Source organism: Archocentrus centrarchus, chromosome 19 (genome assembly GCF_007364275.1).
Source record: "Archocentrus centrarchus isolate MPI-CPG fArcCen1 chromosome 19, fArcCen1, whole genome shotgun sequence".
NCBI classification, from domain to species: domain Eukaryota; kingdom Metazoa; phylum Chordata; class Actinopteri; order Cichliformes; family Cichlidae; genus Archocentrus; species Archocentrus centrarchus.
Window position 1 is genome coordinate 15540869 of NC_044364.1, and position 22155 is coordinate 15563023.

General features: G+C 42.2%; 1 protein-coding gene and 1 pseudogene across 1 annotated transcript; one reads left to right on the forward strand and one right to left on the reverse strand.

Moving 5' to 3' along the window:
• The first annotated feature begins 454 nt into the window (after positions 1 to 454).
• zranb1a (zinc finger, RAN-binding domain containing 1a) lies at positions 455 to 17895 on the forward strand. The gene is given in 17 exon segments (XM_030755036.1): positions 455 to 796; positions 1240 to 2092; positions 7047 to 7234; positions 8411 to 8495; positions 8498 to 8572; positions 9394 to 9407; positions 9409 to 9466; positions 10202 to 10400; positions 13390 to 13510; positions 14812 to 14853; positions 14855 to 14872; positions 14874 to 14904; positions 14907 to 14944; position 15164; positions 16091 to 16320; positions 16882 to 17041; positions 17044 to 17895. Coding segments are annotated over 16 exon segments (2142 nt in total). The 5' UTR covers positions 455 to 796; positions 1240 to 1263; the 3' UTR covers positions 17097 to 17895.
• A 3073-nt stretch (positions 17896 to 20968) lies between these two features.
• The window catches only part of LOC115797836 (uncharacterized), a 42253-nt pseudogene continuing 41066 nt past the window's right edge, over positions 20969 to 22155 (reverse strand).

Consider the following 22155-nt stretch of genomic DNA (forward strand, 5'->3'; position numbering starts at 1 on the left):
CTGTTAGTATGAAAATGCATTAAAAATAATTTAAAAAATACATTTACAGAGTTTACAAAGTCACCGTGCATTCTATGCTGCAAACACACACACACACACACACACACACACACACACACACACACACATATATATATATATATAAAATCTTGTACCTATTTCATCCAGTTAATCTATCCCAGCAACCATCGCGAGCCACGAGGCGTTTTGCGTTAATAAAAACTGGGATGTCTAAGATATTCAGTCACAAATGTCAGCATGATTCATATCAGGATGTTTTTGTTTGAGTGCTATTGTGCCTAAAACTCAACAAAATAGTGAGCGTATTTGAGCAACGAGTTTAACAACTCTTTCTGTGTCCTAAAAATTAAACCTCCCAGGACGTTTGGAATATTCCGATCGTTTCTGAAAGCAACACAGTACTTTCCCTTTGTCCAATCACATCGAGACTCGAGCCAGATGATTGGTGACGGAGGCAGGCCAGCGTTTATTTTGGCTCTGCTACTCATTTGTCTCCCTGTCGCCGCCATTAAACAACACGGAGGCAATGTAAACCATGGAAAGTCGCGAATTTATACGATGATTCGAGGAGTTCCGAGGCTTTGCCGGGGCTTGCTTTGTTCCGTGAGAGGTTAACGTGTCCATTAAGGTAAACATGTGACAGGGTAGAGGAGTCGAAGTCATTCGGATTGGGAAAGGTTTGATTGAGCCGGAGGAGGAGGTGGAGGGGCAGGGGGGAGAGTGAACGGTGAAGGGTTTGTTGTGGTTTTCGGCAGCGCAGCGCAGTCACGAAACGGTAAGAGTGACATTTTTTTTCTTCAAATGAATGGAGTAGTGACATATTATATGACTGTGTACTCCATCGTTTGTGTTAACTGTTGGATCTGACGGCAGCTGGCGTTTTATATGCTAGAAGGTTAGCTCACTGGCTAGCAAGCTAAAGCTAAAGACTAAAACATAACTGCATGGTAATGCAATAATGCCTCCAGTCAAGTGAGTTAAAACCAGGCTGTTAACCACTCTGCATAGAGTTACGGATAACTAAAAATTTGTATAAATCACTCAAAAATGTAATCTTGTCAGTGTGTCATTGAAGATGCCCGAGCAGATGTAAGTTGGTTCGCAAACTGCTGGAGCATATGCAGGGCGGAACTTTTATATCTAAGCACAATGGCTTATTGTACCTGCTTATTCGAGATTATTCTAAAAGCTTTTTTTATGTCTTAAATTTAACAACAGTTCGTCCAAGTAAAGTAGTCCACAATGACGGAACAGAGGATAAAGTGGGCCTGTGACTACTGCACCTATGAAAACTGGCCGTCTGCAATCAAATGTACCATGTGCCGTGCACCAAGGTTGAGGGGACCCATTATCACAGAGGAACCTTACAAAAACAGTCCTGATTTGGACTCCAGTTTGGAGTGGGAGCCTTCTAGAAGTGAAAGTGGCAGCAGTCTCCTCATCTGTCCTGACTCCAGTGCCAGGCCGAGAGTCAGGTCACCAAGTATGGCTGAGATTGCCAGTAAGTGGTCCTGCCAGATGTGCACCTATCTGAACTGGCCACGTGCCATCCGTTGCACACAGTGCCTCTGTCAGCGCCCGAGGACCAGCAGCCCTACTGAGTCCCCCCAGACATCAGGCTCAAATGCAGGCTGCCGCCCTGCTCTCCACTCTCCTGTGGATACCTGTGAGGAGTATAATGACAGAAACAGACTCAACACCCACCAGCAGCACTGGACATGTACTGCCTGCACTTACCAGAACTGGCCTAGAACTACAAAGTGTGTGGTGTGTGACCTCCCCAGGCCCAACAACCAGGAAGCTATAGAGCTGGCTGAGTCTGCTGAGCCCTCACCCATAATCAACGAGCAGGACAGGGCTCGGTGGAGGGGCAGTTGCAGCGAAGGTCATGGGCAAAGGAGATCCCCTTCTATGTCCAAGAGGGAAGATCACGTCACAATGGATTTCCAGAGGATAGCGCTCGCAGCTGGAGCCATGAGCAGAGAGGAGCAAGAGGTCGACTTCAAGAAGTTAAAGCAGATTAGAAATCGAATGAAGAAAACAGACTGGCTGTTTCTTAGTGCATGTGCTGGTAAGTTTTTGTACATTATGTATAATTTCTGCTGTTCAGGGTTAGATGATCAGTTGATTCATAGAAAATCAATTAACAACTTGGATGTTTAAAAAATGTCCTACTTTCTCAGTTTTGTTTAAAAATAATCCATACGCTTATAACAACACTTCTCTTTTCACATCACTTTTTTTTTTGTTTGTTTTGTTTCTGCCAACAATGTCACGCTAAGCGACAGCAGAGCATTGTACTCCAGACAGAGGTGACAGTTATTGTCCCAAAGGAAAAAACATTTTCTGTTATTACGGTGCAGATGGTGCATCACTCTGCAAAGGGCCAAGGTTGCACAGCACTGGTGTTTTATAAATGAATAACAGCATGACTCATTGTTTAGACTCCAAATATTAGAGAAGAATTTTCTGCGTTATTTCATAGGGTGGTGCCATCAGGTAAATGCTACTGATTGCAGTGACATACTTGCCATCAACAAAGCATAAGTGATGATGAATGCATCTAAAGGGCGAGTAGAAATTTGATCCAACTCATCACTGAGGCCCTATCTGCCTTTGCTGGAGCGTTGAGAGCATCTTTGAGAAACTGAGAGGGTGTGAGTGCTTCCCAGCTGGTGGGGATGAATGGGCCGTCTGGGCAGCGTAGTGAGAGTGCAGCCCATGGAGCAGAGACTCTCCTGGCTCACAGTCAACAGACCCTGTAAACAGTGGCGCATATGTGCTCAACAGAGGCCCCCAAGAGGTAAAAATAACCTTGACAAGACATGAAAAACAGTCAACAAAAAAGAGAGGAGGGAAAAAAGGAGAAAAAAAGAAACCCATGAAGGCAGCACATGATCAACACCCCTTTGACCTTTGCACTGCTTGAACTTGGCTGTTTTTTTGGGTTTTTTTGTGTGTTTGTTTGTTTTCCCCCTCCCTGCCTGTTTTTTCCTTGGCATTAACTGCCTTTAATTTAATTGTTAATACAGTAGTGCCTTTTCTTTTTTTCACTCTACCATGTCACTGACTCTTTAGTTGTGCCGCATGTGCTTTTCAAAGTGTTTGTCAGTGGAGGAAGTGTCTGAGTTGAGGCCAAGCACTTCCTCAGGTCTGAAAACATGATCTCACTTCACTTTACTGTGTTTCTACAGTTCAAGCCTAATGCTTTTTCAGAGCTCTGTACCAGAGCCAAAATCAGATGATTCCCATTGATTGTGCTTTCCCAGAAAAGGAAACAGATTTGTTTTTGTTTTATTCTTCTTTTGTTTCAGTGAAAAACTGTTAACTGGTTTTGCATTTGCCACTTTGTAAAAACTTTTATGTTTGTATTCAGATGTTCCTGATAGTGTTGTGTTCAGTTTATGAGAGCGGAGTGGGAGAAAAGAACCATTGTTGCGGAGTTTTGTTTGTTTGCCTTCAAGAGCTTAAAATAATCTTGATGATCAGCTGAATTATTATCCAATGATCCAAAAAATGTCAGCCATCCAGTTTGTAGAAATTATGGTCATAGATGGTAACTTAAAAAAAAACAAAACAAAAAAAACTTTAATTTAACTTGTTCCAACACATTAATGCTATACCAGATGTGCAATCATGTCAGATAATAAGTTACTGTGCAGCTGCTGATTGAGAAACATGCCAGATCATGTCTGAAGTCCAGACCAATATTAGCTTGAAGTGTTTTACAAACTGCATCATGTGCAGTGATCATAAAATATGCACTACTGGGATCAGATATGCTGTCATGTGGTTGACCTTGTCAAACATGGAAAGGCAAAATATTCTGACATCCTAGTTCATCGACGGTGTCCTGAGGCATTCTAGTTGTATGAGATGAAACTAAAAACCATCATATCTAAAGATCTTTGTATTGTTTCTTGCTGATTTGGGCCATTGTGGGGCCTAACAATATATAGCCTAATTTCTTGATGGGTTGATGGATTTTTAACAATGTGTCTCAAATGCAGTGCTACCCAGAGCTCACAGGCATAGGGGAGGGTAGGACAGTAGATCAACCAGTAAAGGAACAGCTTCAGCTTGATGCTAAACTCTCCACAGAAGACTGGTACAGCATGCACATCACTGCAGATGCTACACCAATCCATCTGTCAGTCTGCCACTTGTGAACAAGACCCTGAGATACTTGAACCCCATGAACTACCACTTTATTTTGCCAGAGGGGTTTTGCATGACCTTTGTGCTATTTTGTAGGGGAGCAATTTGCCCCTGGTAGGGTTTCTCAAAGTGAATTGGTTCTGGGTGAGGGGCCAGATTAAATGAAATTCAAAAGACTCCTGTGATGATAAAAAGGAATTAAGGATCCTCGCCCAGAAAAAGGGTCCCTGCCCTGGACCCAGGCCTAGAGAAGGAGCTCATTTTGAGACCCTGTAAAACACCCTTTGAGCCCAACTAGACTAGGGCTGCAGTGATTGATTATTTTAGTAATCAAGTTGATTATTCATCAATTAATCGAGTAATCCGATTTTTTTTTTTTTTTTTTTTTTTTTTTTTGCGTCAATAACAGTTCATCTGTATAGTTTAACTTCCGTAGATTTACTGCAGATTTTTCGCTGCGTGAAACAAACAGCGGTGATGGAGCTGCTACAAAGTTCTTTCTACACATTGACACTTGTTGGTCAGGTGGTGGTTGAAGGACCTCCAGCTGTTTCCCAGTAAGGTTTTTAATGGTGGCTGCAGGAAAACGCGCTGCTGCTCTGGATGCTAGAAAAACATTTCCTTTCGCTCCATTTCCTTTTACCGAGCTCGCCGTCTCGGTAACGGCTCCGCCTCTTTGCACTTGCCGCGTGTGTGCAGGCTGCATGTTAAACTGCTGTTGGTGCATTATCAGTATTTTATTGAAAAACTAGGGGCTTCATGAGCTTAATGTTCTAATGCTTTGTATTCATACACGTCCTCCTAAATACGTTTCTATTGCAGGTCTATTTTTAGTCACTAATAAGGGATTAAAGCATAAAAAATATTTTGAGTGCCTCGACCGAACGGGTGACCGGGGGAGGGACTGCTAGTGTTAATGGTGGCGCTCGCTAGCAAACTGTGGTGATAGTGATCCGTTCCGGTAGCTAACAGCGGAAATTCTCAGCACAGCGAGCACAACACACACACACACACACACACAGGTGTATAGAGCAATGGAGGCGTGGAAAAACATGTCTGTGACGATCCACTCGGTGTTAAGGGTCGTTTTTCCAAATGACGGAAATCCGTCGCAGCGACAGAACTTTAATGCTGCTAATGTGGGTGAAACGCTCCACTCACATGGAGACAACTGAGCACTGAGTTTGACTGACTCATTGAAGCAACAAATTTGTGTTGAGGATTTTTTATAATCTAATTATTCGAGTTACTCAAGGAATCGTTGCAGCCCTAAACTGGACTTAGCCCAAACACGCCATTTGAGTGCATCCTTCTGTGGGCCCACCACCTGTCGGAGGAGTTGTAGGTGTCTGGTGCTTTGTGCATTGGTTGGCAGTCAAAGGCAGAGGCCTTGGTGATCCAATGCACCGCAAGGCTTTCTCTTCTGGGAACTTCACTTTTAAAAAATGTAATGTTAGCATTTCAGCAGCTAACCATGTGTTTGGGTAACAAAATATTGAATGAAGAAAAAGCATTAAGCTCACTAATTAATAGAAATGTTTTTTAATTTAACCTGCTCGTTTTGGTGTAAGCCCTTCATTAGGGTATTTTGATGCGAGGCAGCCAGCATTGAGTGTGCTGCCTCACTCAAGCACACTTGATATTGACACTATTAATGGTAATGGTTTTGAAGAGCAGAACCAGAACACAGGTTTACGGCTTATTATGCAGTCCAAATTTGGTAAAAGTGTCTGTATTCACTGAAAACAGGTCACCACATTCTTGAGTTCCTTTGAGGTCTCCTGCATAGCAGCAGCTATATTGCAACTCAAATCATTCTGCATGTATTTATAGATCTGTGTTTGCAAAATGTCACCCAGCATGTGTAAAATGAGAAGAGTCATTCTTAGAATGTTTTAGTCCAGATTCACTCAACTGTCTTCTTCCCTGTCTCAGAGAACATCCTCATGTAGGGAATCAGTTTGATAGGGCAGTGCTTCAAATGTTCTGTGTGCTACGTAGCTGTTGCACATTTCACTCATAACAGATGTTGAAACTGCTAGGTTCAAAACGGGGGGGGGGCTAATCTGCACAGACTGTCCTCTGTGTGACACAGGGCTCTGATAGGCTACTACATAGCAGAACAGAGAGAGTAGTGTAGCTGTAATGTAGAGCTGACAGTGTGATAACTGTTCTTGCCCCGGGTTAGCTCGTGGCTATGTCTAAAGGTCATCAGAACTGTTGATTGACGTCAAGGCCCTCAGCATCTCTCTCCTTTTAACTGTTTTTGGCTCCAAGTGAATTTGTCTTGCACATTTCTCCAAAGTATAAATAATAACTACTTATGACTAAGAATGTGTTGTATTAGCACATATATGATTTGATAGTTCTGTATTTCTTTCAAGATAACATTTCAAGCTGTCTGTCTTGCTTCTACTGCGAGCATAGATCGAAGTGTTGAAGCAGCTCCAAAAATGAATCTAAACCATTTTAAATGCATTCTAGTGTCATTTTTTTTTTTCTACATGTACTTTCTTTGGGGAATCTTTGGAGTACATTGCAGAATGGTTATGATGTTTACAGAGGTGTTCAGTGGTTATATTTTTAGTGCTGTTAAAAGCACTGTGTTACATAATGTTTTATCATGTAGTCTTCCCTAGATTAATACATCACACTTGAGTGTGATGACGTAAATGGCAGACTGTGTTGAGATGTGTCACTTCATCAAAGTTCAGTAGCCTCTCGACATTAAATCCTGGAAAAGCAGCTGTGTCAGTAATATTGAAGCACTGATTTATCACTACAAGCATTTGTTTTCCATTATTTTTCTTTTTTTTCCTAAACCTTCTTCCTCCTGCTTCCTTCTTTCCTTCCTTCCTCTGATGCAGGTGTTGTGGAGGGAGACCTGGCGGCAGTAGAAGCTTACAAGTCATCCGGAGGCGACATTGCCCGGCAGCTCACTGCTGATGAGGTGCAGCTCCTTAACCGGTCCTCAGCTTTTGATGTAGGTTTCACCTTGGTCCATCTGGCAATTCGCTTTCAGAGGCAGGACATGCTCACCATTCTGCTAACAGAGGTAAGCATGCTTTGAGGCAGAAATGACCATAAATTTATCTATTAAGTTTCTACATATAATTCAAAATAGGCTGCAGTAATTCCATTAGTCAGAATTTAAATTTCCCTCTAAGAAGAATTGTTCTATAAAAAGATTATAAAAATTCTAATATTTGCAGTTCCTTTTTAGGTTACAGAAATTGGTCATTTTTAGTACCTTTTTGTGTTTCTCTTTGTTAGCCCAGCCTATAATTGTTCCTTACCAAGCAGACTATATAATGGAAAATAGATGCTTGTAATGCCTATAATTACAGCAGAAATGCACTTTTTAGATTAGGTGGGGATTAGCATTGCTGCTGTTCTGTCACTGTTTCCTGTGGGCATGATAGTTCAGAGCTGATGTGGTTTGGAGAGCAAACAGTGATTAGGGAAGGCACAGGAAGCAAGGACGAAAGGAAGGTCTTTATGGTGCGTGGCAGAGTTTCATCCTCAGTATGATAAATGTTTGGGTGAGTAAGTTACACCAACAGCTCCTCTTGACTGCATGATTCCACCGTGTCTTGAAAACTGTTGGAGTTCATATCATGGATCTTGTCTCAATAACTTTCCTCCTATTGCATACCTTATTTACCAAAATAATACATCCAGCTAGATTTCCTTTGTACTCACTTACATGTTTGGTCAGCAATCAGCTGACCTACAATTGAAACAAACATCAAGACCGAGGAAATGAGTGCACAGGATTGCAGCACATTCAGTCTCAGTGTGCAGTGTGGGTGAATACAGTGCGTCAGTTTAATAGAGTTGCACTGTGCCTGCCAGCTTTTGAGGCTAACCTTCCTGGCATACTGCGGCTGATGGACAACATCTGGTGTGCTACTAAAGTGTGTGTGTGTGTGTGTGTGTGTGGTGTGTGTGTGTGTGTGTGTGTGTGTGTGGCTTTCAATCTTGAATTTTAATTTTGGGAGGGCAAGCATTTAGCATAACAAATCTTAGGGACAGTGCATTTGATTTTGCGCCTGAACAGTCTTAGCTTAGTTTTGGTTATATAGTCCAAAAATCACAAATTCAAGAGCAAAATTTTAAGTGATTATTCCATAAGTTCACCTAAATAGGTGCATTAAATAAATACACAAAACCAAACAATTTAGGCTTTTAATTTTGTTGTTAATGAAAAAATCACCTGTGTGTCTGTTAGGTGAGCCAGCAGGCAGCTAAGTGTATCCCCTCCATGGTGTGTCCTGAGCTCACGGAGCAGATCCGCAGGGAGATTGCATCCTCCCTACGTCACGAAAAGGAGACGTCACCTGTTTACTTTACTTCCTCACTGACCTGGTCAACCTTCACTCTATACCTGCAGGTAATCATGACACGAATGATTATAAACCGCTTTATTTATTTAATTTGTGTGTATGTGTATAATCTAACCTCTCCTGTTAATCACATTCATCAGTTTTGCCTGTGCTTGTAGCCTCAATAAACACCTCAGATTAAACTCTCACCCCAACAGTCCAGTCTTAATATTTGTCTTGACTGACAGTGAATATTGCTAGCTCCATTTACTCTGCAAGCAAACAATGGGAAAATAATTATTTTTGTGCTCTTTGGGATTCTATTCATGGATTTTAATTTGTAGATTTTTTCCTCTACATTGTCAGTGTTTGAACTTAAATGTACCCTGCCTCGTTGCACAGCATTGCTCAGAGAAACATCAGCTCATCCCTGTGGCATTATGTCTTCACTGAATGACATGCACTTGCTTTTAAGAACACCCACTATTCTGATCCAGTCCTTCTGCTGCCCCTGGGAGCAAAGATTATGCAGCCTTGCATATAAATTTGAATTTTTCTGTGTGTCTAATGCCAAGTATTTCACTACAGAGTGAATTTGGCCTGAGGCCAGCTGCAAGGCACTCTGTCTCTGTCTGTTTCTCTCTCTTGCTTTCAGACAAGCCAGTGTCATTCACTATTGAACCAGAGAATAGCCACCAGTGTCTGGCTTGTGTGTGTGCACAGTTCAATACACAGAGCTTGTATTTACAGTTGCCATTGACAAAATGCCATCCAGTGAGAACATCCCCTCTGTGTGTCATTACTGAGAGCATTTATGTTGCCCTTGGCCCCGTGTACCGTCAGGTTATAATGAGAATGAAAACATTATCTTTGCATGTTTGCTCTGCAGATATAGAGGACCTGCCCGCCTGCTGTCCAGGAGAAGTTGTTTGATGAGGTGTTAGATCGAGATGTGCAAAAAGGTACTCCAGATTTCATTCGTTTATACATTTGGTGTCATATTTCCCCAATCTGTTCACTAAACATGTTTTTCAGTCATTTTGTGTACAGTGATTCATGTCCTAGCAATACCGTGGAAGGGACTTTGGTATAAAGCCACATCTTCTCTACCTTTGTTCAGTCACTCACCACCTCCTGCTTCATCTTCTGTTCTCTTTTATTAGGTTAATGAGCTCACTAGTTTCCCTCCCCATACTTATCTAATGACACTCTCCCACTACAGCTGTGTTTGTGTGTTCACTCATGGAGGATTTTGATCCATTTATGCCACCTTAAAACTGGGCTACTGGATCAGCTGTCTGAATTTTTGCACAGAATATGAGGGACTATTCAGGAGTGTTTAATAGTATTTTATGATTGAGAAAAATGCAGAAAAAGCAGGTTTTGCAACTTGCAGTTTGTCTTATATGAATAAGAGCTACAGCACTTTCACTTCTAAAACACTTAGCACAGCATCTGTACAATCCCATGCTGAGTTTTGGAAAGAAAACTCTCCCTCTGGTTGGCTTTTTTTTTAATATATATTTGTTGATTCTTTTCATAAAACCATTGATTTATAAACAGAGAAATTAATGCAGCCAGTGTAAAATAAGTTCCTCTTCTGTTATTACTGCAGCAATGTGGAACTTGAACATGACTTAATTAATAATTGTCCTATTAGAGTCATCAACTCACACATTTTCTGTGTGTATATATAGAATTGGAAGAGGAATCTCCTGTTATCAACTGGTCTCTGGAGCTGGGGACAAGACTGGACAGTCGCCTCTATGCCTTGTGGAACCGCACAGCCGGAGACTGTCTGTTGGACTCTGTTCTGCAGGCCACCTGGGGCATCTATGACAAGGACTCTGTCCTCCGCAAGGCTCTCCACGACAGCCTGCACGACTGCTCCCACTGGTGAGATGCACAGTTCCTGTAGTCTGACATTTGATACATGAAAATTTCCACAGGGTGCTCTCAGTTCATGTTGCATATTCAAAAATGGCCTTGGGTCATCTGCATAAAAGCAAAGTGAGAGCGGACTTGGACTTTAAGGAAATAAAGGCCCGAACAAGACTAGAGACATTGAAACACTGGTCTTTAAAAGGTGGTTCATTTCAATTAAGCTGAATGTGTAAGAATATTTTAATTACCTGATAAATTCTGTAGTTTAAGCCAGTGCTTCATCCTCTCTGCCATTTACTTTGACAGATGTTAGTAATATTTGTAATAGGATTACATTTGGAAAGCTACACTCGTTTTCAAGGTGAGGCATCATGTAGATGTAATACAAATCTGTGTACTTGTAGAGGGTGCCTGATCTTGACAAAATATGAAAACAATACATTTGTTTATTTGTAACAATAGGATTACATTCTAGGCTAAGGTTTTCCCTTATATTCTTAGGATAAAATTGACTGTGAATCCAAATGTTAAAGCTGTTGTATTTATTAAAAAAAAAAAAAAAAAAACAGTTCTTTTTGGGGGCACATCTACAGACCTCTACAGTAGGCTTGGTAAATTAATTAAAAGGTTAAAGAAGCCCATGTCTCCTTTTTGGGCTGCAAAGGCATCCTGTTGGTTTCATCACGTGATGGCCTCCAGCTCGCACTGGAGTGGTTCACAGCCGCCGCCCTGTAGGCCCACCACTCACAGTAAATGTTGTAGGGGTCAGGTACAATGTGTGTTGAGCAACCAAGGGTGGAAGCCCTGGTGGGCTGATCCCCAGCTATCAAGGCTGGCTATTAGGACATGGAATATCACCTCTCTAATGGGGAACGAGCTTGAGTTTGTGCGTGAGGTTGAGAGATGCCTGCTAAATATAGTTGGGCTCACCTCAACGCACTGCCTGGGCTCTGGAACCAGTCTCCTGGACAGGGGTGGGACTCGCCCTTTGTGAGAAGCAGCAGGCTGGGGTGGGTATCCCCTCATCTTGGTGTCTGCACATTGAGGTTTTTACTGGTGGATGAGAGAGCTGCTTCCCTGTGCCCGTGGGGTTGGGAATGTGTCCTGACCATTTGCGCTTACGCACTGAATGACAGTCGCTTGGGTGGGGTGCTCGAGGGTGCTCCATATGGTTCAACGTTCATGAGGGACAGTGAGACCCGGAGGGGCATGACTGGGAGGAACGGCCTACCTGAACCCAAGTGGTATTTTGTTATTGGTCTTATGTGCAAACCACAGTTTGTCTGTAACGAATACCATGTACAAACATAAGGATGGACATATGTCCATAAGTGCACGTGGTACCAGGACACCTTAGGATAAAGGTTGATTGATTTTTTTGCAATCATATCATGTGGCCTGTGTTCTGGATACTCAGGTGAAAAGAGGAACTGAGCTGTCAACTGATCACCACCTGGTGGTGAGCTGGATCAGGTGGGAGGGGAGAATGCTGGACAGACCTGGGCACTTAAACGTACAATGAGGGTGTGCTGGGAATGCCTGGCAGACACCCCAGTTCTCGAGGTCTTCAACTCCCACATTGAGTCCTAGTGGACCATGTTCCAGACCTCCATTGTTGAGGCTGCTGCACAGAGCTGCGGCTACAAGGTGGGTTGTGCCTGTTGTGGTGGTAATTCCCAAACCAGATTATGGACATCAGCGGTGAAGGGAGCCATCAAGCTGAAGAAGTCCTGTTGGGCTTGGTTAGCCAGTGGGATTTTGGGAGCAGCTGATGGGTACCAGGCCAAATGAAATGCGGTTCGGGCAGTGGCTGAAGCAAAAATGGGGAGGGAGGAGTTTGGTGAGGCCATGGAAAAAAGACTTTCAGACTACCTCGAAGACATTCTGGCAAACTGTCAGGCGACTCTGGAGCGGAAAGCAGTGCTCTACTTGCACGGTGTATAGTGTGGGTGACTTCAACCGAGGATATATTCGGATGGTGAAGGAATACTTCAAGGACCTCTTTAATCCTACTCGCATGCCTTCTGTAGAGGAAGCAAAGTCTGGGGACATGGGGGATGACTCGCTCATCACTGGGGGTGAGGTCACTGAAGTAGTTAAACAACTCCTTGGTGCCAGGGCTCCTGAGGTGGATTCTTGAAGGCTCTGGGTGTTGTAGGGCTGTCTTGGTTGACATGCCTCTGCAATTGCATGTGAAGATCTGGGGTGGTGCCACTGGATTGGCAGACTTGGGTGGTGGTTCCCATCTCCAAGATGGAGTCCGCCTTGGAGGGTGTGCTCCAACTATTGGTGTGCGTGGGAGTTTGCCCATCTAGTCTACATATGTTTTGTGGGTTTGGAGAGGGCATTTGACCCCATCCTTTGATGTATCAAGTGGGGTGCTGTGGCCTGTTACTGTGGGTGTTGACTGTCCCAGGGCTGCCCTTTTGTCACCAATTGTGTAATTTTTACAGACAGAATTTCTTGGCATAGCCAAATGGTGGAAGGCTTTAGCCTTGGTGGGCACAGAATCTCATCTCTGCTTTTGTGGATGATGTGGTCCTGTTGGCTGCATCAGGTGGTAGCTTCCAGCTCACACTGGAGCGGTTTGCAGACAAGTGTGAAGCAGCGGGTATGAGAATTAGCAAGTCTGAGGCTGTGGTCCTCAGCCAAAAAAGGGTGAAGTACCCATGCCGGGTCAGGGATGAGTTGCTGCCCCATGGAGGAGTTTAAGTATCTCAAGGTCTTGTCCATGAGTGAGCAACCTGACCATGCCCTGGATTAGCAGAAGAAAGTGAATGCATGGATTAATGGATGGAGGTTAAAGAGAAGTTCTTCTTTTAATGCGCAATCTGTTTTCGTGTATAATAAAGACCAGCATTAGTTTTGTGATAGAAATTTCTGGTTGTTTTTTTTTTTTTTTTTTTTTTTTTTTTGTAGATAGATAAAGTAACCCATTCTATATAAACAGTGTGATTCAGTGAGCTTTGAAAATAGTCTAATTCTTTTTGTCTTTTTACAGGTTTTACACACGCTGGAAGGAGTGGGAGTCGTGGTACTCACAGAGCTTTGGTTTACATTTCTCCCTCAGAGAGGAGCAGTGGCAGGAAGACTGGGCCTTCATCCTGTCTTTGGCCAGCCAGGTAATTATGAGGTTCTTTCTGTTTACTTCCTACCTCCAATTCAGTTGCCTATTAGTTTAAAGACAGTGGTACAGTATGATGTGTTGGTCTACAAAAGGAATGAGTGAGTTTCTCATGAATGTGTTTTTTTTTTTTTGGACTTAACTCAAACATGCAAAATTGAACTGGCATTAAAAAAATTACAAAAACTACAAATATTGCACCCATTTATCCTCAAATGTTGGTGTCAGTTTATCAAAGTACATTTGCGCTGAAATGATTTGGCACACACTCAACTCTAAAAGCTGATCTGCTTAATTTATTGCCATGATATGATCAGAATCAGTCTGCTCAGGATCTTCTTCCAACTGGTCTTTTACACCAGGTAGTCATGTTACACGCACAGCGCACACACTCTACCGCCTCAAACAGGCGATCCGTTTCTCGTCAGTATGGGTATGCGGTTATATAATTCAACAGGCTGACACTGCCTCGCAAGTAGATTAATGTGCTTGCCAACTTCACAGCACCACCAGCAGTCTAAAACCTATTTCAGAGTAGCTATCGATTTTGCTGTTGTCAGCTTTCTGGCTCTGTGGTGACCTTGACCAGGTGGTGTGTGTGTGTGTGTAAAACGTTAATCCTCATTTTGTCCTCTAAATATGTGCATTAAGTTTTAACTCTACAGATTTTTCCTTGTTGACAAACCAAGTGAAGGATTTCATTGATCTAAATGGGAAGGCAGTTTGAAGGGTAGCGCTGTCATGGGTCGTGTGTGATGACAGACGGACATAAGCAATTACTGCTGATCCCCTAAGATGAAGTTTGTAGACAGCTGATCTACTGGCACGCCTGCTGCAGCAGCACTCTCTCTCCAACATGTGACCTTGGGATTACAGGCGTTTAGCTTAGAGCTACTCTACCAGCAGCAAAAACAAACCCAGTAAAAGCTACCAAGTAATGATGACCTCATCTCAGACTTTGATGGCAACAGATGAGAATGTGAAAGCTAAAATGGACCTTTTTAAATTCCCTATCTGAAACTTTGAAACCCCCTTTTATGGGATATTTCATTGTAGCTGTAGAAATATTTTAAAGCACTTATGTTATCTGACTAATGGAGGAGAATAGTGTGATTCATACTCAGAACTGCAGCATTGATAGTTTGTGCCGTAGGACACTCTTCTCTTTGCAATATGATTACATGCTAGTCTATTTGAGCTTTCTACTCTTTCAGTCATCCCAATCTTAAATGTACGTTGGGAGAAGATGATATATTAGTGCTACTACTATATGTTTTGTGTGTGTGCCTCTCTTCTTAGAGCCCCGGGTCCAGCCTGGAGCAGACCCACATTTTCGTTCTTTGCACATATTCTTCGAAGACCCCATCATAGTCTACGGAGTGAAATACTACAAATTTTCCGTGGAGAAACGTTAGGCTAACCTCGTTTTCAGGTGAGGCATCACGTAGTGTTGTAATACAAAGCAGTGTGTCTGTAGAGGTGCCTGATCTTGACAAAATATGGAAACAAACAAACTCATTACACTCAAATACATTTGCTGCTTTTTTTTTTTTTTTCTTTTTTTTTTTTTTTTTTTTTTGAAAAATATATATTTATTGATGGGCACGATGAACATGTTTCAGCTTTGGGCCATCATCAATGCACCTTAGAGGGTGTAATAGTCATTTATATTACAGCTTTGCGAATATTTATGAACTTCACCCAAATAAAAACAGTATTTTCTGGGGGGTTAATTTGAGTTTGCAGGCTTTAATGGGCTCTGTTTTCATTGGACCTACTTTAAACTGTCTTATTTTTTTTTTTTTTTTTTTCTTAGCACTGCCTGCTTGCTGAGAAATCCCTTTGACCACATTTATAATTTAGGCAGAAAGAACCTTCTTTAAATTTAGAGTAATTTATGATGAACTGACCCTGTTAAGCGTCTTTCACTGTTTACTTCTTACACTCTTTATCATGACGTGCGCCAGCTTCAAAACACCTGCAACAACACCACATGAAATGAGGCCATTAGAATTACTCATACAGACAGGCTATTGTGTATGAAATGCAGAGTGAGCACAGCTGGAGTGCATAGCTGCCAGAATATCTTGACCTCATTCGGTGTGTTGTAATGATAATTTGAATAAATAAAATAGTCTCTGATGCTTCAGGTGGATCTATTCCATTTAGGGTGCAGCCTGATTATAACCTACCTTAATTATAGTAATTATGTGTGTAGACTGAAACCATAGCTTTTGTCTACATCGCACGCTAAGTGTTTAGTGATTGCTGGTGTGCATTTGGAGCTGGAAGCTGGCCTGGCAGAAGCCAGAGGGGTGAGGGTGGGTGCACTTCTGAAAAAGCAGAGCACCAAGCTGCACCGCACCCCAGAGCTGCTCTCTGTGCACAAAGAGCTGGTTGTTTTCAGTCAGCTAAAAAGCAGCCGCTGCTAGCGTCAGGTCACATCTGAAATGGTGCTCAGCCCCAGCTGACATTTACACACACTGTAATTTGAGAGAACGGCTGCCGAGCCTGTTCCTCATTACTGCCTTGAATGCTGTGGCATGCAGCACCTTTTGACTAGTTTGTGTGTCTTCAGGTGTGTACCTGCCTCTGTTATGGGAGCAGAGCTTCTGCTGGAAGAGCCCCATCGCCCTGGGCTACACGCGGGGTCACTTCTCGGCCCTGGTGGCCATGGAGAATGATGGATATGACAATCGTGGTGCGGGCGCCAACCTCAATACTGACGACGATGTCACTGTCACTTTCCTGCCATTGGTGGACAGCGAGAGGAAGCTGCTGCACATTCACTTCCTGTCTGCACAAGAGGTAGGAGCTGTTATCGTGACATATAAGTGCACATCTTTTTTTTTTTTTCTGTTTGTTTGTTTTTAAATTTGCTTAAAATCCTTTTGAAAAAAGCGTATTTGAAATTGTATATTTTAACTATTTCAACTTGTGTGCTAAAAGGAAAGCATTAGTATTTCTTCTCATTAATATTTCTGAGCTATGTAAATTCCACTGGCCAAAGTGATCTGTAGTGAAGGAGGACATGCAGAGGGTTGGTGTGAGAGGAGGATGCTAGAGATAATGAAACTAGTCTTCATGCAGGAAAAACACACTTGTAATTGAGACATTGAGTAGTAAAATAATTTTCAACCAGTGTACTGCTACAAGGGGTGGCCTCCTGTGACCCTGCACTAGGCAAGAGGTTAAGAAAGTTGATGGATACTAAAAATGGTTCTTTTCATTGAAAATTTGGGGATTTAAAAACAATGAACTTTAACTGCAGCGTCTAGTTTAAGGACCCCACAGAGCTTTTAGTGTGCTATTGTGAGGGGAAAGTACATTTCTGAGCCTCCAGTAATGACGCTTTTGTCTGTGACTTAGATGGGTAACGAGGAGCAGCAGGAGAAGCTGCTGAGGGAGTGGCTGGACTGCTGCGTGACAGAAGGAGGCATGCTGGTTGCCATGCAGAAGAGCTCTCGCCGCCGCAACCACCCCTTGGTCACCCAGATGGTGGAGAAGTGGTTGGACAGATACCGCCAGATCCACCCTGTGCCTCTCTCTCCGACGGCGAGGAAGAGGATGATGAAGATGAGTGAGTGAGGGGGAAGTAGAGAAGACAGAAAAGAGCTCTTAAATCTTTAGAATGGACATCGGGTCTGGGAGAGATGACCTTACTATCTACTTTTTTTTTTTTCCCCTCCTTTCTTTTCTCCACAATGTAAATCTTGAACTTGTAATAATGCATGTGTTCTGTGAGCTCTGTGGTAGAGAAGAGACCAGCACCATCAAACAGAATCCTGATTAGCGCTCCCATGAAAGCACATCAAATCCACTTTGTTTGGCTCCCCGTACTCATACTCCTCCTCCCTGTTTCTTATCAAGGTAACTATCTCAACTTGAGAGAAGTACTAGCTTATATAGGAAAGTATACTGTATTGAAGCTGCACTAGATGGCAAAGTTCATTCATACAGGATTGCCTGACAGAAATTTCTGCTTCAAACTGAGAGGATGATAATCCGTTTGTGTGTGTTTATGTTTAAGGTTTACAGAGCACTTGTTTTCCTGATTGCTGATCCCCTCTGCAAAGCCCCATTTGCTGTTGGATTTATTTATTTGTTTAGGAGAGTTAGCATGCGGAGGCTATGCCCTTTGTTGAGCCCCGTTTTATGTTTTTGTTTGGGTTTTTTGATCCTTTCAGTTGAAGTATTGAAGTATTTTATTTTGCACAGATAACAGCTACATTCTGTGAGGGGGAGGGGGGAAATGACATACAGGCTTACTGACATTTTTATGTGTGATATAGTTTTTGAGTGGGTGGTGGTGATGCTGGTGGGGGAAAACCTGCCTCTTTCATTGGACAGCATTAATATTAAATTTGACTCACTTGCATCTACTTACTTACTTGCATTGTTTATTAACCCCCCCCCCCCAATTCCTGTGTTTGAATTGGTGATGCCACACACATACACACGATTGCTTTTCCTTCCTGTTATAGTTGAACTCACTGGGTGATGGTGGATGGGAATGCTGTTTGGTCTCACACAAGAACACAGCCAATAATAATCACATTGTGAATGCACAGCATCTAAATATAGCCAGGATAACAGCTAGGTTTGAAAGTATATGTTATAGACTGTATATAAAAGACAGATGTAGCCCCCGGAGCCTTCACCCATTGGGTAGTAAAGTTATGCTGTGAAGCCTTAGGCTGAATGTTTTCACCTTGTCCATCTTGGTGCTTAATGAGAGTGGGGCTAAAAGTACACTACACACTCATAGGACTCTGCCAATCACAAGATGTGCCCCATGGTTTCCCCCTGCCTATTTCTTCTTTTAAACAGGGACCATAATTTACAAAGTGAACACTACACTGTAATGAATTAAACTTTAAACCAATTATTAAAGTCTGATTTCCCAAATAAGACTTTAATATTGACAGTGACCTGTAGACTTCCTTTTGCAGCTGATGATTTGCCCCCTGGTGGGAATTGGAAGTAAAGGCGCACTTAAATTTTATTTTTTGACTTGAAAGCTGTTCATCTTTTATATACAGTCTGTTATTTTACCCTCTCAGCATTTTGTTTTAAAACTTACAGAATTACTTCACTGTATCTAATGTAATGTGCTATAGCATCAGTAATGAAAGTTTTTTTTTTTTTTTTAAACACTTATTCAATAAGATGAATTCTTGCAGCCTCAATATTGCATTGCATTTCATTCTCCTTCAGTGTTGTGCCCCCCCCCCCCCCCCCCCCCCCCCCCCCCCCCCCCCCCCCCCCCCCCCCCCCCCCCCCCCCCCTTCAGAATTATGAAATATACACTTGCTGGTCACTTCATAAAGTACGCTTTGCAAGTACCGAATGGACTCCATTTTACCTTCAGAACTACCTTTTCAAATCTTTGTTGCACCGATTCAACAAGGTGCTAGAAACATTCCTCAAAAAGATTTTGGTCCACATTGACATGATGGTATTACACAGTTGCTGTGCATCCATGGTGCAGATCTGTTCCACCACAATCCCAAAGGTGCTCTGCTGGATTGAGATCTGGTGACTGGAGACCACTTGAGTACAGTACATTGTCATGTTAAGTTAACAGTTTGAGATGATCTGACTTTAGTGATTATAGCATCCTGCTGAAAGCAGTCATCAGAAGATGGGTACACTATGGTCATAAAGGACATGGTCAGTGTTAACATGGGGTAAACTGATGTTTTAAAACAGTGCTAAATTGGTACTGGGGGCCCAAAATGTAGCCACATGCCGAAATGTGTTGGGTTCTTGCCATGTGGTTGGCTGATTTAAATATTTGACTTAACAGTTGAATGGGTGTACCTAATGAAGTGACCATTGAGTGTACATGTGCACATTTGTTTCACATCAAAATGAAGAGGTCAGTACAGACAGCTGGTTCTCAGAATCATATCTTTTTTTTTTTTTTTAATTTTTCCTTTTTTTTTTTTTTTTTATTTTTTTTATTTGAACTGCACTGAATGCTAAATGTTCACCTGTACAAGAAACAAATACAAATACTCACACTAAAAACAAAAACGTACTGCTGGCTGCCTCTTCTGCTATTGTTGGGACACTAAATAGGAGTTTCAGCTATTGCTCTTACAGAGTACAGGATGCCCCAAAGAACCTGGCCTTCATTAGAACAAAGGAAATATAAGGAGGTGGGTAGAGAGGGTGGATCACATAGGACTATGGTTATAGGAACATTTAACTAGGCAATACAAATCTAACAGGACTCCTCAAAACTCTTTAACACCAAAAAATGTGGGATGCGTCCTTTTTATAAAAATACCACAATGGAGAGGGTGATAGAGGGAGAAATATTCAATATTCAGACTAACCAGATCATCTTATGTTTTGTTTTGGGTTTTTTTTTTTGTTTTGTTTTTTTTTCCTTCCCCTCATAAAGACAATTTTTTTGGGGGAAAAAAAAACATCTGCAAAAAGTGTATTCCTGAGTCGTTAAGAAATAATGTTGAGTTTAACCCTTTCCTGTCTTCGGTGTGAAATGTGCTCATAGAAAGGAGTAGGTTGCCATGTCTACATGACTGCCGTTAAGACTGGTTAACCATCAAATACTTCTCAGGAGAGAAGAATTGGATGCACCAATATAAGAACTAAAAGTACAAAATAACATTCTTAGCTGGCAGCGCCTTCTATTTTCAAAAACATCAGCTACAATCACGTATGTAAAGTGAATGTCTTTAGTGTTTACCATCACCTGCTTCAAAGAGGAGTAAGTTAGAGCAACTTAGGATCAAAATTTATCACTGTGTACAAGTGCCCTCTAGTGGTGAGAATCTAACTCCATTTGTGACAGGGTGTCAAATGTACTACTGCCAGAAAAGGGTTAAAGCCCATTCTAGATTACTATAATGATGAGCAATCTTCTTTAATTTGGTGAATGATAAATATATATTTATATATAAGCTGATAATCCATTCTTTGCCATTCACACAATAGAAAGAAACAGAAAATAATTTCTTCTGAGGCATAATGAGGGGGCCTAAACAACACACACTTGTTACATAATGAGGGTTGGAGCTGGGTGGAGAAGAGAGGTGGGGAAGATCAGGAGCGCTGTCAGGGGTCATACGGTACGTAGTAACACATGATGCCAAAGGTTTTTCTCTTGTTCAGTTGATGTGGTGAGAAGTGGGCCTACATTTCCCTTGAGCTCTGAGGTGGGACGGTGGGGCGGCTGAACAGAGTCTCATCGGGTAATCCCGGAGCACTAAAAACACTGGACTCTGTGTCCACAATCATAGGCATGTCCCAAAGAAAGACAAAAATACATCATCATCAAAGAGTAAAGTCGGTAACTGAACCCAAAGAGACAGAGTAAAAACTAAAACGTTAAAAGTACAAATTTCTTGGAACACTTCTTTTGTTCCTAGTTGCTGGCTGTTTTTTGTTTTTTTTTTTTTGTTTTTTTTTTAACAGGCAGCCAGTTGTGTTGTTTCACTGTCTCTGGTCCCAGTTGGTCAGTTGCTTTATGATTGGTTGTTTCTGAGTGTCAACAGGCCGGATGAGATGCTGCCGTCTGTATCCTTTCTGCTGCTATTGCTCGGTGAGGTGCTCTCTAGTGTCGCCGTGTTTGGAGGGCTGGTTGGGCGATGGGGCCTGGGAGGGGTGTGTACCAGAGGGCAGGGTGTGGGCGATGGGCACCCCACCAGGCACCATGCCCTCTAAAGCCCCTGGGATGCCGCCCGGAGCCACTCCAACCACACCTGCCGGGTATCTGGGAATGAAAAAGGTCAGAGATTAGTGATGCTGTGGGCTCACAGGTAGACTAGACCATGTGAAAGACGGGATTCTGTGCAAAGACCTTATACCTAGTGAACTGCTACCTCTTTTCCACCTTGGAAGCCTTTTCAGGAACGTGTTTTAAGAGTTATTTAACTTTCTGACTAAAGTTTCAGATTTGGAAGCCTCAATATGAATAAAATGGGGAATCTCTTGTAATGTGATGTATCCACAAAAATATGCAACCAGATCAGTCTTTTAAAAAAAAAAAAAAAAAAAAAAAAACAGGCAAAATGTAAGATGTTTTACACATCAATTTGTGGATAGATTTGTCTTCAGTTTAGAATAAATATCACACAGTCTCAGTTGCATTAGTAATTAACTAGAAAGGCAAGATATTGTTTTGTCTATGAATGTACTAATCTGCTCATAGCTGAGTATGTGACTAGTTCAGTTTTAGTCCCTAATTTAAAGATGAGATCCTCCCATTAAAGACGTCCATGTTCTATTTATAAATAATCCAAGTACCCCCCCCCCCCCCCCAAAAAAAAATCAATTTAGTATTTTTTTTTTTTTAAGAACTTTAAAAAAAAATCAACAACATTGTGTGGTTATCTTAATAGTTCCTGAGACTTTGGTGGTGGAAAAGAGCCATTATATCAGCAGTGAGGCGAGGGGGAGAAAACTAGGTGTAGAAATCACAGTAAAATCAATCAACCAGAGAAGAAGGGGAAAAAAATGAGTTCACTTCAGACACATTTAGCCTGAAAGAACTTTTCCAAATACCCATAAGAAGAAAACCACGAAACATGACTCCATCCATGAAACTGCACCTGAATGGCTTCACGTCATGCTTTCTGGGACACTCAAAAAACCCACATTCACTGCCACCAT